Source organism: Perognathus longimembris, chromosome 21 (assembly GCF_023159225.1).
Source record: "Perognathus longimembris pacificus isolate PPM17 chromosome 21, ASM2315922v1, whole genome shotgun sequence".
NCBI classification, from domain to species: Eukaryota; Metazoa; Chordata; class Mammalia; order Rodentia; family Heteromyidae; genus Perognathus; species Perognathus longimembris.
In genome coordinates this window covers 18,483,946-18,502,553 of record NC_063181.1, presented here as the reverse complement: position 1 = coordinate 18,502,553, position 18,608 = coordinate 18,483,946, and the positions used below count along the sequence as shown (strand labels likewise).

Below are 18,608 nucleotides of genomic sequence, written 5' to 3'. Positions count from 1 at the left end.
AAACATGAAACAAAAAAATTACCCACTTGTTTCCAATTCTTGGAGTTCATTTCAATTAGCATCATTTTATATGGTCATATATACACAGATATTGAGCTATTGTGGACCTCTGCTAGGAGTGTCCTAGACATATACCAATTATTACAAATAAGGGGGAAAATGTTTCTTTGGGTCTGGCTCACTTCACTTAATATGATTTTGTCCAAGTCTTTCCATTTCCTTATGAATGTGGCAATGCCATTCTTCCCAATGGAAGCATACAATGCCATTTGTGTGTGTGTGTGTGTGTGTGTGTGTGTGTGTGTGTGTATCCCATTTTCTCCATCCATTCATCTACTGAGGGGCAGCAGGTTGATTCCATATTTTAGCTATGGTAAATAACTCTGCAGTGAACATAGTTGTGCTGGAAACTTTAGTGTGGCTTTGTTTTTGGTCATTTGGGTAAATGACTAGGAGTGGCATTCCTGGATCATAGGGGAGCTCTATGTTTAGCCTTTTGAGGAACCTCCATACTACTTTCCAGACTGGTTGAGCATGTTTACATTCCCACCAACAGTGTAGTAGCATTCCATTTTGACCACATTCCTACCACCAGCTGGTATTAGTTTTCTTGATAATGGGCATTCAAACTGGGGTGAGGTGTATCTCAATGTGTTTTTTTTTTGTGTGTGTGTGTGTGTGTGTGTGTGTATTTCTTTTATGGCTAGAGATGTTGAACATTTCTTCATGTGCCTATTGGCTATTCTTATTTTCTCTCCAGAGAAATCTCTTTTTTTCATTCTTTACCCTACGTACTAATGAGGTGGTTGTTTCTGTAAGGGTTTTTTATTTTTATTGGGAGGTTTAATTTTTTTGGTTCTAAATATATTTTTGATTATGAGGCCCTTGTCTCTTGTATAGCTAGTGAAGATTTCTCCCAATCTGTGGGCTTTTTTTTTTTTTTTCTAGCTATTTCTTTTGCGATGCATAAGCTCTGCAGTTTGTGATTTCAACTATACAGCCTTTCTTTGACTTGTTGTGTTTCTGTGGGTTTTTGCCACAGCACCACTTCTGGCCTTTTCTGTTTATGTGGTGCTGAGGAATTGAACTCAGGACTTCATGCATGCTAGGCAAGCACTCTACCGCTAAGCCCATTCTTAGCCCCGTGTTTCTGGATCTTTATTTAGGAAGTTCTGAAACATGTTTTTAAAGCTTATTTAACTTTAGTAGTTAGGTCAGTTGTTTTGTAGAACCTCCTTAAAATTGTGTATATAGACTGCCACATGACTGATTAGCTTTTGCATTCTTTTACAGGAATGACAGAAAGTATGTTGTTTCTCTCATCCATCTTATAAAGTGCACATATCAGTGTGTGCAGTTAATAGTTGTGCTAATTTCACCCATTTCAAAATAAGGTATATTACATTATGCTTTAGATCCAAAATGTTTCTGAAAACTACAGTGCATTGTAATTAGGTCTTCGGTGTAATACTGCACAGAGGTAGGTTTTGTGGAGGTAATTGGATTACCTCTAATCTTCCTTGACAGACTGCATGTCATCAGTAGAGTGAATATTCAATGGATGGATTTCTGACTTGAGAGGTATTAGAAAGTGCTGGAAATGTTTGGAGTTAGAGTTTTGTTGGAAAATGTAGACAGTCAAAAACGTGTCCTTAGGGTGTATTTTGTCCCAACCTCTTTCTCTCTCCTCCTTCTCCTTCCTCTTCCTCCTCTTCCTGTTCCTTTGGCTCATCCTGTTATAATTTTTGTAGCTTCCTCTTTTCCTTCCTCCCCCCCCCCTTTCCCTTCCTCCTGCCCTTTTTCCCTCCCTTCCTCTGTCCTGGTTTCCTTTTCTTTCCTTTCTCTTTGATTTGTCCACATGATCATCTTGGAATCTTTGGCTTGTCTTCCTCTTTTCTACTCTTCTTCCTCCCCACCTCCTTTTTTTCTCCTCTTCCTCTTCCTCATGTTCTTCCTCCTCTTCTTCTTCCCCTCTCCTTCTTTTCCCTCCCATCCTTCTTCTTTTCCCTTTTCTTTTTTTCCCTTTCTTCCCTTTCCTTCTCCCCCTAGTCTCTTTCCCCCTTCTTTTTCCCTTCCCTTTTCCCCTTCCCTTCCCTTCTCCCATTCCCTGTGCCTCTACTTGGTGCTTAAATAGGAATAATCAAGATTCAGACTATGTATGAGAATACAGCACAGTAATTAAGCATTTATCGGTACACCTAAGCAATGACAAGAACAACAGCCAAACAATTCAAAGTAGTCCATTTTGCATACTTATTCTTCTCTTTCATCATGAGGTGGAATCTTTCCTCTGCAGTAGCTCCCACCATGATGGATTGTTACACCACGAATTAAAAACAACAGGCCAAGCAACCTCTGAACCTGGAGGATAAAACTTCCCTATGGTTGACTTGATTCTCCCTCACAGACATAACTATGGAAAACTGACTTACATAGTCATTGAACCCATGTAAAATATTTTTCAGATGCATTTTATAAGCATATTTTTGGAGATAATTTAAAACTAAGATATAAATACCTTGTTATTCATCAGACTATAATCTACTGCTTTTGTCTGTGTGTGTGTGTGTGTGTGTGTGTGTGTGTGTGTGTGTGTGTGTGCATGTGTGTGTTTGTGTGCCAGTCCTAGGGTTTGAACTAAGGGCTTGGGTGCTGTCCCTGTGCTAGTTCCCTATCACCTGAGCCCCAGCTGCACTTTTTCTTTTCCATTGGAGATGCAAGTATCATGGTTTTTCCTGCTCAAGCTGGTCTTGAACTGCCTTCCTCAAATATCAGCTTCCTGCGTTGCTAGGATTACAGGCATGAGCCACCAGCACCTGGCATCACCCACTATTTTTACCATCTGCTGATGATTTATTTGGAAATAGTTATTACTATAATGACTGCCAAAAGGTGATTATCTAATTTCATAATAGTTCTGCTTTAATCAGAAAAAGATATATCCTATAATTGCTTTTATCCTCTCATAACTTGTTTCCTTGATGGAAATTTGTACTAATACTTTTCCACTGATAGTTTAATCCAAAAGTTCTCTAAAATTTGCACAGGTCATTTAGTAAAAGGCTATTTTATAGTTCATTTCCTTTTTATATAGTAAGTAATTATTTGTCTTGGCCACATTTTAATATTTTTAAAAGTAATGATGCTGAATAGTTAAGAATATAATTATTTATTTAGGATGGAGTATGTTTTCAAGGCACAGGAATGTTTTCCTTTCATATGAACAGATCAACTTTTTTTTCATAAAGCTTAAATTCACCAAGTATGGAGTATAGTGCTCTGTATAGCACTGTTTTCATTTAACATATCTTTATAACCTATGTTTTACATGAACTAGGAAAGAGTATTTTTAATTCTAATGAATCTTAGTATTTTAAACTAATGAATACTAGTTTAAAGAAATTAAGACTACTGAGCAAAGTAAGTATAAGACTACATACTGTCAGATAGATAGGGCAACAACAGCATTTAAATTTGTCAAGCTGAGTTTATAAGCTGAAATACTGGATTCTCCTTGTACTCTAGGGACTTTTTTTTTATCTATATATACACATAGTGTGGTAATATCAAGGGTAAAATTATATATGAATAGTCTAATCTTAACTGTAAATTTATAAATTCTTTTTCTCAGGATTTAAAATGCACGAATAGTGAATATTATAACCCAGCTAAAAGGAATGGAGAAGTTATTTTTATTTTGAAATGTTTTTAAATATTTTTATTGAGATCATTGTTTCAATTAATAGCATCTTGTGTATACATTTTATGTTTCTGACAACTGAAATTTAGTGTTTATTTATTTATTTATTTATTTTTCTCAAATTTTTATTATCAAACTGATGTACAGAGAGGTTACAGTATCATACGTTGGGCATTGGATACATTTCTTGTACTGTTTGTTGCCTTGTCCCTCATGCCCCCCTCCCTCCCCCCCTTTCCCTCCCCCCCCCAGGTGTTCAGTTCACTTACACCAAACAGTTTTGCAAGTATTGCTTTTGTAGTTATTTCTCTTTTTTTACCCTGTGTCTCTCAAATTTGGTATTCCCTTTGAATTTCCTACTTCCAATACCAGTAAACACGGTTTCCAATATACTCAGATAAGATTACAGAGATAGTGTAGGTACAACCATAGGAAGGTGATACAAGAACTTCATCAATAATAGAAACTACACATACACATAGGACGTATTTTTTTGGTTCGATCCTTTTTATTTTGCTTTGGCAAAGTATGAGCAAATATATTTATTCAAAAGTATTAGCATTGATTTGTATCCCAAAGTAAGGTTTGATAACTTTGCAAAATTATGAAATATGTGGCAAAGAAGACAAATCAGACCTTCATGAATTTAGATATCATATGTATTGTTCTTCCCTTATCATTTTGCCTTTACTATAATCTTAATAATTATTCCTGTCCCATCTCAGGTCCACCTTTACACTATTGTCCACCCTTGCTCAATCTCCAGTAATCCTGGTTATAAGTAAGCAGTCACAGTCATAGTTAAACTACAAAGAACCTAACTGGAACTGCTGTCTATCACTGTTCTTTTATTACTGCAAATATATGATTTCTCATCTCCACTATTTTATTTTATCGCAAAGGTGATATACAAAGGGGTTAGAGGTGCATAGGTAAGGTTATGAGTTCATTTCTTTTGAACAGTGTTAACCCCTTCCTTAGTTTTCTTCTGCTGCCCCGCCCCCAGCTCCCCTTCCTTCCCCCAAGTTGTAAAGTTCACTTCCAACATAGTGTCTTGTGAGAACCACTGTTGCATTGGTTCACCCTTTATCCCACTATTGCTATGATTCCCTTACCCTTCTTCCAAATCAGATAAACGTATATGTACAGTGATAACAGGGAATAAACCAAAGGAAAACAATGAAAATAAAAAGAAATAACTGCAAACAGTACACACACACACACACACACACACACACACACACACACACACACACTTCTTCTTGGAGTTCATTTTGATTAGCATCATCTGATTAGCTATTGAGCTATTGTGATCCTCCTCTAGAACTGTCCTAGACATATACTAATTATTACAAATGAGGGAAACTGTGGCACCTATGTTACTTTGGGTCTGGCTTACCTCATTTGGTATGGTTTTTTTCCCTTATGAATGGGACAATGCCATTCATCCTGATGGAAGCATAGAATTCCACATTCTACATTTTCTTGATCCATATATCTACTGAGGGGCATCAGGATTGGTTCCATATTATAGCTATGGTAAATTACTCTTCAGTGGATACAGTTGTGCTGGTAGCTTTAGTGTGTGGCCTTGTTTGTGGTCTTTTGGGTAAATGCCCTGGGGCAGGATTGCTGGGTCATAGAGGAGCTCTATGTTCAGTCTTTTGAGGAAACTCCATATAGCTTTCCAGAGTGGTTGAATAAGTTTATACTCCCATCAACAGTGTAGTAACATTCCCTTTTGGACACATCCCCAGCAGCATCTGTTATTATTAGTTTTCTTGATAATGGTCATTGTAACTGGAGTGAGGCAGAATCTCAATGTGGGTTTTTTTTGTTGTTGTTGTTGGTGGTGGTGGTGGTTTTTTTTTTTTTTTAATATGTGGTACTAAGGAATTGAGCCCAGGGCCTCATGAATGCTAGGCAAACCCTCTGCCACTAAGCCACATTCCTAACCCTCAATGTGGTTTTGATTTACATTTCTTTTATGTCCAGAGATATTGAACATTTCTTCACATGTCTTTTCTCCACTATCTTAAGAATATATTTCAGTGGAAGTAATTACCAATGTGTAGCAGTTCTACGTTTGTAGAACACTTTTCATCTTGCAAACCTAGAACTCTGTACCCATTAGGTAATAACATTCTATTATTTTTTTCTGCCCTGCTCCTGGAAATCATCTTTCTATCTTCTTTCAGTGTGGTTTGGCTACTTTACTTATCCCTTTTAAGTAGAAATATTCAGTATTTATCTTTTAATGGTAGATCTATTTCATTTAGCATACAGTGTTCAAATTTCATCCATTTTATAGCATATTTCAGAATTCGTTTTTTTCTTTTAGCATCACTAATGTTTTTATAGTGGATGTTTTCCACATTTTGCTTTTCCACTTACCCATTAATGGACTCTTAGGCTATGTTTATGGTTTAGCTCTTTGTAATTATGATGTTAGGAATGGGCATATGTAAACATCTCTTCCATAGTCTCTCAATTCCTTTGATTGTATAATAGAACTGAAAGCTCTGGGTCATATGGCAATACCATTCTTAGTGTTTTCCATATCAGCTGATACATGTCATGTTTCTAACAACAGTTCATGAGGATATCAATGACATCATATCCTGAAAGGACCAATGCAATTTTGATTGATTTTCCTTTTCTTTTTGACAGTCCTGGGGCCTAGACTCAGGGCCTGAGCACTGTCCTTGGCTTCTTGCTAGCACTCAACCACTTGAGCCACAGCACCTTCTGGCTTTTCCTATGTATATGGTGCTGAGGAATCGAACCAAGGGTTTCATGTATGCAGGGCACGCACTCTACCACTAGGCCATATTCCCAGCCCCTGATTTTCATTTTTGATTGTCATATTGGACATCTTTATGCACTTACTGGCTATTTGCATAACTTCTTGGAATAAATGTCTGTTCAACATTTTTTTTTACAATTTTGAATTTGATTGTTTAGGTTCTGTGGTTCTCTATATTCTGAATATTAAGATAATAAGAGCTAGGAAATTGGAAGGGAATTCCGAAATCGAAAGAAACAGGGTAAAAAAAAAGACAAACAACTACAAAAGCAATACTTACAAACTGTATGATGAAAATGAACTGAACAACTGAACATCTCATGGGGGGGAGGGGGAGGGGAAAGAGGGAGGGGGGAGGGGGGACGCGGTAACAGTACAAGAAATGTATCCAATGCCTAATGTATGAAACTGTAACCTCTCTGTAATTCAGTTTGATAATAAAAATATATATATATATTTTAAAAAGAGCTGGTTTTATAAGGGTTTTCTCTGGTCCTAGACATTGCCTTTTAATTCTTTTCTTAAACTTGATCCATTTATATTTTTAAAGATAGACATTTAAAGTATACAATATTCAAATTTGGCTGCATTTATGGAGCAGAATGTGGAGTCTTTATTCTTCAAGAAACTTTTCAACACTTATAGTGACCTTAAATATATATAAGTATTTACAATGTCTTACATTTAAAAATTATATTTTGGAAATCCTGAACAGTCTTCTTAAAATATACTGAAGGCCCTGGAGTAAACATGGCCTTTGATATAACACAAAAAACAAGATAATGAATTGATTACTATTCTTCAGTCATTTTTATTTGTTTACTTGTTAATACTGGGGCCTAACCTTTTAGTGCTTTATCTTCATTCTTGACTTTTTTCTCCTCAAGGCTAGAGCTCTACCACTTACAGTATACCACCACTTCTGGGTTTTTGCCAGTTAATTGGAGATAAAGTCTCATGGACTTTAGTGTCTAGCCTGGCTTTGAACCTTGATCCTCAGATGTAGTCTCTTGCAAGTTTACAGGTGTGATCCAACAGTGTCCAGCAATCATTCTGATTTTTAGGAAGAATACCAACAGATAAATAAGATATAGCATATTGTGAGTTCAAATGGGTTTTATAAATTTGTAAATGTATCCAGAGTATTTTGTACACATTTGTCCCTCTATTATAGTAGGGTTCTTCCCATGACCACATTCAGTTAGTAACTACTGAGCTAGAAGGCATAGGCACTTCAGTGCTGGCTACTGACTGAGATATTACATTCTTCATGTGGTGTGTAATTTCACATGGTTCTTCTAGCAGCATGTCCTGGAAAGTTTATGCAGTAAAATTTAAGAGAACAGAAGTAGTTAATTCTGGCCTGACATAGTGCTCATTCTACTCAATGCTTTTGTGCAAAAGAAGACATAGGGGTAGGGTAACTCTACTCAAAGATAGGAGAACTTGGTTCCCTACCCCCCACCCCACACTCACCTACTCCTCAGTGGAATTAGGGTTGTGAACTCAGAGTCTCAAACTTGCTAGGTAAGCACTCTGCTATGAGTCATACCCCAAACCATTATTGCTTCAGATATTTATTTTTCAGCTAAGTTCCCACACTTTTGCCTGTGCTGCCCTCAGACCATGATCCTTCTACTTCAGTTGGACCACAGATGTGTTTCACCATAAATGGCTCTTTGTTGCTGTTGTTATTTTATTTTATTTTATGACTGGTTTCATTAATTTGTCTGAACTAGCCTCAAATTGTGATCCTTGCTGGGTGCTGGTAGCTGCCTCCTGTAATCCTAGCTATCCTTCAAAGCCAGCCTGGGCAAGAGAGTGGGTGAGATTCTGTTCTCCAATTAGCAACCAGAAAATGGAAGTGGCACTGTGGCTCAGAGTGATAGAGAACTAGTCTTGATCTCATGGACAGCACTCAGGCCCCAAGTTCAAGCACCATGATCAACCAAAAGAAAAAAGAAAAAAAAATGTGATCCTTCTAATTCTACCTCCATAAAAGCTAGCATTACAGCCATGCACCACCATGACTACCTTTTCCTCCACTTCTTGATTATTTTACTAATTACTTGGCTGAAGTGTTCTTGCTCCATCTGGATAGGAATTATGGGTAGGGGTAAGAAGATATGTTCTACAGGACTTGCCATAGTGAGATCTAGTCAATGAGGCTGGAGCAAAGGCATGAACACAAAAATGTTTTGGAGACAGAACTTTAGAACTTAAGGAAAATTAGGGGATGAGAAATGAAACTGATAAAGCATAAAGGTAGGAGAACTAGACTGATAAATAGAATGCATTCACTGAGACATTAAATTAATTGACATGTACCTATTATATCTTCATATAAATCTCATGAGATATTGACTTATCATTTACATAGTCACTATAATATAGACTATTTAAACCTCAAAGATTTAATATATTCATTTATACTAGATTGGAAGAGGATAATACTTTATGATCTTCATTGTGATGGCAATATTTGGCTATTTATAACCTTAGTGTATTTCAACATTTTATAATTTAGTGGAATGCTTAACATATTTATGAGTTATTCTCAGTGTTGAAAAATACTATGATCATTTCATTAAATTTGTAGTAATTTACCTGTGTACTGAGAGGCAGTATGGTGAGCTGTCTAAGGTGTTCGTCTTTGAGATATTTGGGCTAGATTATGACTCTTACCTTCTTATTTATTACCTATTTAATTGGGTGAAGTGCATAGTTGCTTAGAGGCTTAGTTTGTGCATCTTCTTTTTTTTTTTTTTTTTTTTTTGCCAGTCCTGAGCCTTGGACTCAGGGCCTGAGCACTGTCCCTGGCTTCTTTTTGCTCAAGGCTAGCACTCTGCCACTTGAGCCACAGTGCCACTTCTGGCTGTTTTCTATATATGTGGTGCTTGGGAATCGAACCCAGGGCTTCATGTATACGAGGCAAGCACTCTTGCCACTAGGCCATATTCCCAGCCCTAGTTTCTGCATCTTTAAAATAGAAATAATAGTATTTCTTTTGGGGGGAATAATCATATATGGTATTTCAAAGCCCTTAAAATATTTCCTGACAGTATGCTAACTGAACTCAGTTTATATGACTGTTATTATTTTATACTGAGAATCATATTAGATTTCATTGGGGGAAAAACAAAAATAATTCTAATTTTTATTTGGGACTAGATTCTCAGAAATGGTAAGTTGCTTGATATAATTCTAAACTTGAGCTTATACATAAATCTAAACTTGTAATCTTTTTTTAAATCCAGTGTTAATTAGTGCTTTGTGGGACTCACAATCCACTTTTCACAATGTCCAGAATTGTGATATATTTCTCAGTGTTAGATTGAGCACTTTTAATTTTCACAGACTATTTCCTTTCCCCTCTGACAAGAGATAAGAATGATTTTTCTATCCCCGTTTAACTAAAATGCATTTGCAATGCCCCCTTCTAAGTGGGTATCTCTTCCATTGTGTGGGACATGGCTGAGGAAATGTTTCTGTGCCCTTTTAATGATTTTATTTGATTTGTTCATGCAATGTGCTAACTATATTCTTATTTATCATAGTGTGACTTCTTCATTAGGTAGCAATTTACTTAGCAGCCTTGCCAGGTCCACTTCATTTTTTTTTTTTTTTTTTTTTTTTTTTGGCCAGTCCTGGGCCTTGGACTCAGGGCCTGAGCACTGTCCCTGGCTTCTTCCCGCTCAAGGCTAGCACTCTGCCACTTGAGCCACAGCGCCGCTTCTGGCCGTTTTCTGTATATGTGGTGCTGGGGAATCGAACCTAGGGCCTCGTGTATCCGAGGCAGGCACTCTTGCCACTAGGCTATATCCCCAGCCCAAGGTCCACTTCATTTTGTTTTCCCTTTGTTCATAGCATAGATTCAAATACTTTAAGCGGTGAACTGCACACAAAAAAGAAGCTTAAGGCACTTTGAGGACTAATTAACTAAAATAACTTTTCCAAGTGTAAGTCTTGAAAGAAGTAAGTCAAAACCTTGTAGAATTATATAATTATATTTTATTTTTTGATTGAATAGACCAGAGAGATATCTTTTTACAGAGCCTTCATGTTATAAGTTGGGAAACTTTGTGAATAGTAGAACCAGAACCACAAGTCCAACCTCTCAACTGGAGAGCATGCTCTAGCTCATCTCAGTGATGCCCAGTGCGCTTTCTGCATCATCTACCCCCTCTGAGAGTGATTCGGTGATTTTCCAGGTGAATGTGGTATATTTTCATGATGGTGGTGATGGCGGTGTGTGTGTTCAGGATTTTTATAACTGTGTTTGTTTACAACAAAATTGATGTACAGAAAACAAAGGATGGTAAACTGCAATGAAAAGATTTGTATCTTCTTCTTGAATGTGTTTGTATGTGTGTGCACGTATGTGTGTGCGTGTGTGTATACCACAATTAAAGGGGCAAATTGTTGTACTGAAGGCAGGAGAAAACTAGGGATATAAAATCTATCAAGCTTATATTTTCTTTTGCCATAATGATTTCCAAAACCCGACTTTAGGAATTGTCTTAGGTAATTAGATAATCTGTCATTGCTGATGTATTGAAGACAGTATGTTTGTTCGAGTGTGTGTGTGTGTGTGTGTGTGTGTGTGTGTGTGTGTGTGTGTTTAATGTAGTTAGAATGGATATTGTATGTGGCTCATCTGAAAGTTTCCCTGATGGGGGCTCTGGGCGTGGGGACTACAGTGTGGCCAAGAGAAATAACAGGTCTCAGCCAGAGGAAGCAGGTGGAAAGTGGGAGGGGTCTGCGCGCTCAGAGTTTCGGGCGCCTCCACTGGGAGGGGCGGGGCTGTCACTGGCTGGGAGTCCTAGCAGTCCAGATCAGCCCTGAGAACTTGGCCCTGCGCGGCTCCTGGTCATTCGCACTCCTCTGGGCACCTCAGGAGAAGAAAGATCTTTGGTGATGGGTGAGTGCACGGACAGGAGACGATCAGTTGCCCCCCATGCTTGAGTGTTGTAGAAAGTGAATGCTTGAGGTCTTCGGATGCATTCACCATCCCGCCTTTCCTCCTCCAGCATCTGAGTCAGTCTCTGACTTCTCTGGCATCCAGAAAGCGAGGGATTTCAAGTGGGCAATTTCAAGTGGGCCAGGGAGGACGTCTGAGGGGTCCAGAATCCGGTGTTGGCGCAGGTGATTCACGAGTAAAGACTAGAACTAGAGGGCTAATTCAGGGAGGTCGGAGATCGCTCCCCTCGCGCGTTCCCACGCTTCCACTGTGGGGTTTTGGCAAGTTGAGAAGGGGTACAAGATATGGCAACTTCGTAAAACTTCCAGTTCGCACAGGTTTGAGTAGAGTGAATTTGGGGGGCAATTCCTAGAGCTGGTGTAATCCGAGTGCCTAATTCGCACGGGAGGTTTTGAAGCTGGAGGTTGATGCGTCCTAGATCTGATATGGGTAAACAAACAAACAAACATAGTGTAAAGGGACGTTGCCAATGGTTCAGGACACTGGTCGTAGGGCTGCGCGCAGTTTTACTTCGCTCCGGATTTTCTGCAGCGTCTGCGGTAGTTTAGTGACACTTGGAAAAGTCCCAAGAATGTTGGTGATCACGGTCGGGTGAAAAACTAGGTGTTGGTGGTGAAAATCCAAATCCAGAATTGGGATCTGGTGAGAAAAGTTGGCACCGTGAGGAGGGAAGAAATAACCCCTTTGGGGACTTTCTTCTTCTTTTTTCAATTTGTTCAGCGAATGCGTAAAGTAATAGCGCAGCAACGCTGCGTTTCCATGGTTACTGATTAGCGACCCACCCGCAGCGGGGGTTTACTATTCACAGGCCAGACGACTCGCCCCTTCCGGTCCAAGTCCCCGCGCGCCCCTCCCCCGCCTGTCCCTTGTCCTTTGTTGTCAGGGATTTCATCCAGCTTTAAGAGGCCTTCGGGACCGACGTGCTCCTGTTGAAATTCCAAAATTCCCACAGGCTCCAAGGGTTAGGGAGATGCTTTGACTACTAATCGGTTGAGTTTATAGACAGTGCCAATTTAGAAGAAAGGAAAAGAGACAGAGAGAGAGAAAGAAGGAGAGAGAAGGCTGGGATTATTTTGTCTCTGTGAATGTTAACTGTGATCAAGTCATTTATAGTGTCTTCTTGCTTGGCCCTGCAAAAGCCTTAGAAGGACCTCTTCATAGGGGCTTTTGAATAAAACAGCACTGGAAATGATCTCTTGGAAGGATTGTCTTTAAATGTTTTCTGACATGGGAGTAACATTGTCAGGTTATACAAGAAAAATCAAACACTTTCTCAAGTGTGACAGAATAAACGTCAACCTCTCTCATCTTCCCCTCTCCTTTTTTTCCCCTTGATTGGATTATACATGGGTATATCAGCACTTGCTAGAATGACACTTGAAGAATGACAGTTTAGTTAATGAGAAAACCAAAAATAATTGACTTAATATCTATCCGAGCATTGAAAGACTATTTGGATCTAACATACATAACTAAGTGTCCTTAAGACTTCAACTTGAGTGGACTAGCTATCAAAGTGTAAATTACAATTTTGAGGTTAATTGGACCTGCACTTGCATTTCTAAACTGTAATGAAGAGTTGGTCTTGAATTTTACCTCAGTGCTCTTACATAAATTTCCCATCACAAATTATAGACAGTGTGGAGTTAACAACTAAGTTGTTAAAATAATCTGGAGTCAAAATAATCTTCTTTCTATAATCTAAGAGAATCCTGAAACTTGTCCATTCTCTCTTCTTCTAAGAATGGATTACATTTTTTTTCTTCTAGTAGAAGACAGTGAGTAGAAGAATAAGTAAAAAAAAAAAAAAAAAAAAAAAAAGACCAGGAAAGTTTGTGTTTTTGTTTTTAAAGGAGAGATTCTAACACAAAACAGTGACAAGAAGTAGGGCAGAAATAGTTAGAGAAGAAGCTCAGAATAAAAGTAAATAAGAAATACTATATAGATAGTAAATGGAGGGAGGATGAAAGACAGCAGGAAAAAATATGTTCAGAAGATAGAAAATATTTGGTCACATTTCTCTTCTTCCTCTTAATTTACTTGTGAAAAATAACTACATGACTTAGTGCAATTTTTAGTAGTGGTTGTAGAAATTAAAGATTTGAGTACAGGTTGCTAGAATAAGAAATCAAGCAGTCTACGATAGGAGTGGGTTGAGTCAACAAGCTGGATTCATCTCTTTCCCCAGTTATCATGATGATTGAAAATGATCATTTAAATGGGAGGAATAAAAAGATGACAAGGGCTGAATGTAGCAAGCAATCAGTCTTATTTGTTTCAGCAAGGCCTATTCTAGCATTGTAAAAGAATGAGAATAATTGGTTAATCAAATATTCTGAATTATTTATTATCACATATTATGCAAGAGGCTAATTCTTCTAAAAAAATTTACTTGCAAAGTAGGCAAGTTGGGATTTGGGCACCTCCTTTTTTTTCCTTTAGATTCCATTCCTTTCCTAGATGATCCCTCCACCTGTGTACATAGGGAGGGTTTTCCTTTGCTACAAAGTTCTCCTCTGGAGAAAGATGAAAAAAAATAGTTAACACTAAAAATATTTCACACAGGGCTAACCATATGCTAAGAGTTTTCATATTTTAGCTCAAGGTTAATGTTAACCAGCAAGTTCTCAATTGTGGAATTTCAGGCTTCAGTGGAAGGACAGAGGTCAGGAGTATTTGAATTTTGTTTGCTAAGCATATAATTTACTGGTGTGTGTGTGTGTGTGTGTGTGTGTTTACCCACATATAATATATATACACACATGTAAGTATTAAGTAGTAGCACTGTTAAGATTTGTTCTGTTTAAAATGGTGTTGCATATTATTTAGTTTGGTAGATATGATTGCAAGAACTTTAATAAAGAGTGGTACTGAACTTGATGTGTAAGGATATGAAGGGATGTGTAAGGGAAATGATACTCTAGATAGATTCTTCAAAGCAAGAGGAGGTAAGTTCTGGGGAGCAAGGTGTATGGGTGGATCTTGAGTTTGGGAAGCTTTCCAAGGCAGCCAGAAGAATTGGCATTTACACAAGAAATGGAGAGTAAAGAAGTTTTTATGATGAATGGGGAGGACAAAGGGCCCTGATGATCAAATGAAGAATAAGCTGGAGAGGAGAAAGTCAATTGCTCAAGTAATCCTGGAATGATAGAGTATTTGATTTGTTTTCTGGATGTTTTAGATAATTAGTTTATTTTGTTTTTGAAGAATCAGTTAAGAGATTAGAGTTAGATGTCTAAGCAAAGTGTTTTTTAGTTTGGATATACAAAAAAAAAAACCACTTAAATAGGGCACAGGAATAGAAGGAAAATCAAGATTGCCAATCTTTAGTGTAAGTAAACCCATGTGATTATTTACCACTTTGAAATTAAGAGGAACTATTAACTATGTAATAAATGTTCTCAAATTAGAATGGTAGAACATAACTTGTTTTGCTTTGTTTGGAGGCAGAGTTTCACTATGTAGCATAGGGTGACCTGTTGTTTACCATCCTCAGACTCCTGTGCTTGGATTATAGGTGGATACCACCCCAAATGGCTGAGATGTGATGTCTTAAACATTCAATGTTAGGTTTAAGTATTACAAACATTTTGACAAAAGGAAAAAAATAGGAATGAATTACTGTCACTAAATTTCAGGAAAATGGAGTAGATTGAGAATCTCTTAATTATCAGTTCACACAAAAAGTACAGATAGACAACTTTGTTTTGAGCTCATAGTTCTGTTTTGGAAAAGACATGATGTCCTAGAAGCAATTTTGAACAAGGGGGAAAGAACAAATTTGTGAAATTGGAAAGGCAGAAGATAGATAATTCCTTATGTTTTGGGGTGAGACCTATAAAAATATAAGATCTTGTTTCTCTTTTGTTTGATGGGGAGTATATGAATTTATGTAATTCATATTTGGATTCAATAATAATCAGGAGAACAACATGTAAGAAAGGCAAGGTTGAACCATCTTCCTTGAGAAAATCAAGATGTTTATGATTTTAAACTACTAAGTAATACTTTTTAAGGACCATTTGATCTCTAGTATGTTATTTTCCATATATATGGAAATTTCATTATATGGACATATATATATATATAATGATCTGAAAATATTGTGACTGACACAAGTAAAATGAATAACAATTATCCACAAATAATTAGATTAAAATAATTCATCATCTCTCATGATTCTGTGGCTGTTTGCTGAAAATTTATTATTTCTGGCCTCATGTTTGTAGTCCAATATTAGCTGAGGATTCTGCCATCTAAAGACTTAATTGAATTGGTCATCTAACATAAGTCACTTGAATAAGCTGGCCATTGGTGTTGTTAACAAATAGCCAGGAATGGCTCTGGATCCATTCATACGTTATCCTCAAAAAGTAATATCCTCAAAGTAAATATTTCACAAAACCTGAGTCGAAGCTGTTAAGAATTCTCTTTTTTGGTAATCTGTTACCACCAAAACCTTCCAGAGCATTAAGATCCAAGGGTAGAGATTAAGCATGTTCTCTTGTTAGGAACAGCCTGATTCCATGAGGAAAGGAGTTGAAGGTTACTCATCAACTGATGTCATTCCTAGAAGAGATGGGTTATCATTGTGCCTCATATTACAAATGAAAACTGAGTATTCATTTTCCAAAACGTAAGCCAAATCACTGAATCTTTAATTCATTCATTTCAGTGTGCACCTTTATGCCTGGTGGAAATGTGTTGGTACAGTAATGGGATATGCTTTACTCAAAATATTTCAGTAAAATCAGCCAATCTTTGTTTCTTTTTCTGAGTTTAAATTTGTAAGCCTACTGTAAATTAATGTTCAAATGATTTAGAATGAGCTGCATCAAAATTTAAAATGTAGGTCCAGTAGCCAAAGTTTTTAGTCAAGATCCTTTCATTAGGTTGGAAAGAATTGCAAGAACCGCTTTGTGAACTAACAAAAAGGAGTAGAGTGGACGTACCTCAGTTGGTTGAACATTTTCCTAGCATCCACAGGCCTCAGGTTTACTCTCCAATACCATAAGCAATAAAACAAGCAAAAACAAAACTCAAAACAAAACAATGAAAACAAAGGAACCCAGAAAACAAAAATGAAAACAGTGATGTTTAAAAAGTGAAATGAGAATGATCCATGGTAGATAGGTAGTTCAATATTGGTAAAGATAGGGTATCAACAGTGTTTCTGTTACTTTTCTTGATAACATTTTCCATACTGTTTACTACTTTAATATTTATGTAGTATTAATATTGCATAATATAATTGATAGGAAGGATGAAAAAGAGATAGCTCTTTGTCTTGGTAACTGAAATTTCTTAAATCTTAACTTTAGGTCTCTAGAATCCTAGAGCTCTCTTCAATTTTTTTTTAAATTTTTATTGTCAAATTGATGCGCAGTTCAATTTTGTTTTCTTCTAGCCACACTGTTTTTCTCTGTTGCTTTTAAAATTCACATAACGAGTGTTTGAAGAAGGCTATTATCCTTGATGTTGAAATACTCATTCATTTCTCTTCTGTCTTCTATGTGAAGGACTGATTGGAAACAGCATAATTAAAACAAAACACAATACAACTTAAACAAAGCATTCTGAATAGGTAATTAAAATGACTAATTTGATATTTGTAATGATACCCTTTCATTTCTTCACTGCATTTTCCCTCAATTAATATGTGGTGTTTTGTGCAGATGAGCTTCTAATGGGACTGTGCTCAAGGAGTATATGCCTACTGGTAGGAAGGACTTTAGCCTGTCCTCTTCTAATTTACAATGAGTACAGAATCACTGTACAAGTCGCTGTCAGATTGAGTCCTTCTGTTTTCCTTTTCACTTGCTTTTTTCTTCTGTTCCAGTGGCTGTGGCTCACTGTTTATTTATTAGCTATTTAGTATGGAAAAACATCTAGTCTTTTAACATTGACAACAAATCAGAGTAATGAGGTTGCCCATCACGCTACATGGGCCATAATCTTTGCCTGTTAGGCTCTTGGCTGGTTTTGCTCTACTTCACTATGCTCAAAGTTTGAGAAATTTGACTGCTTTGTTGGTTGTTGTTTTCCCATTCGTATTAACATTTGCCAAATCTTTTGTGATGCATCTTTAAACACATGACAGCTTCTAGGTCAAATTTCAGTTTTGATCATTGCATCTTTAGAAGGAAAGCTGGGGATTTAAATGGCCAGTTCCTTTTCAGTGATTGCAATGGATTGGCTGCATGCTGGTTGTTGAAGTCATAGCAACAAGGCCTTCTTACTATCTTTAAGGCATCTCAATGAAGTCGCTTTAGACTTTGAATGTGTAGCTACAAAGAAGTTTGATCTCCTGGAGAAACCAAATATATCCTTCATGGAGAGCAACTTCATAGAGTTAATTAAGAATTCTTTTCTAACGTCCATTTCTGAACTAGTAAAGTAGAAATTATTTGTATTCCTTCCTTTTCATTTTCCTCCCAGTTTTTATAATTGGGCTTTCAATGCACTTAATCTTTTAATTTTGAACTGATTAGTTGCTAAGCTAGCTACTGCTTAAGTTACCAAGCTAAACTCATCAGTAATAAGAGGAAGGGCATTCAAGTTTCTTACAGAGGCAATTAATACTCAAATTTTATATTCATCAGATTACAAGCCATCTATCTAATCTTTCTCCTTCCTTCCTTTCTTTCCTTTCCTTTCCTTCCTCTTTCCTTCCTTCCTCCTTCCTTCCTTCCTTCCTTCCTTCCTTCTTTCCTTCCTTCCTTCCTTCCTTCCTTCCTTCCTTCCTTCCTTCCTTCCTTCCTTCCTTCCTTCCTTCCTTGCTTCCTTCCTTCCTTCCGTCCTTCCTCCCTCCCTCCCTCCCTCCCTCCCTCCCTCTCTTTCTCTTTCTCTCTTTCTTTCTCTCTTTCTCTCTGTCTCTTTCTTTCTTTCTTTCTTTTGTTCTTTCTTTCTTTCTTCATCCCTTCCTTTCTCCCTTCCTTCCTTCCTTCCTTCCTTCCTTCCTTCCTTCCTTCCTTCCTTTCTTTCTTTCATTCTTTCTTTTGTTCTTTCTCTCTTTTCATTCTTTCTCTCCTCTCTTTTTTCTTTTTTCTTTCTTTCTTTCATCTTTTTTCTTTCTCCTTCTTCCTTCCTTCCTTCCTTCCTTCCTTTCTTCCTTCCTTTCT

General features: G+C 37.3%; 1 protein-coding gene across 1 annotated transcript in view; it reads left to right on the top strand.

Annotated features, from left to right (window-relative positions):
• The first annotated feature begins 11,319 nt into the window (after nucleotides 1-11,319).
• Gpm6a (glycoprotein M6A) overlaps nucleotides 11,320-18,608 on the top strand; it is a 231,688-nt gene continuing 224,399 nt past the window's right edge. Inside the window, exon 1 of the mRNA XM_048330354.1 lies at nucleotides 11,320-11,427. Coding sequence (XP_048186311.1) covers nucleotides 11,424-11,427 — 4 coding nt within the window. The 5' untranslated portion in view covers nucleotides 11,320-11,423. The remainder of the gene's footprint in view (nucleotides 11,428-18,608) is intronic.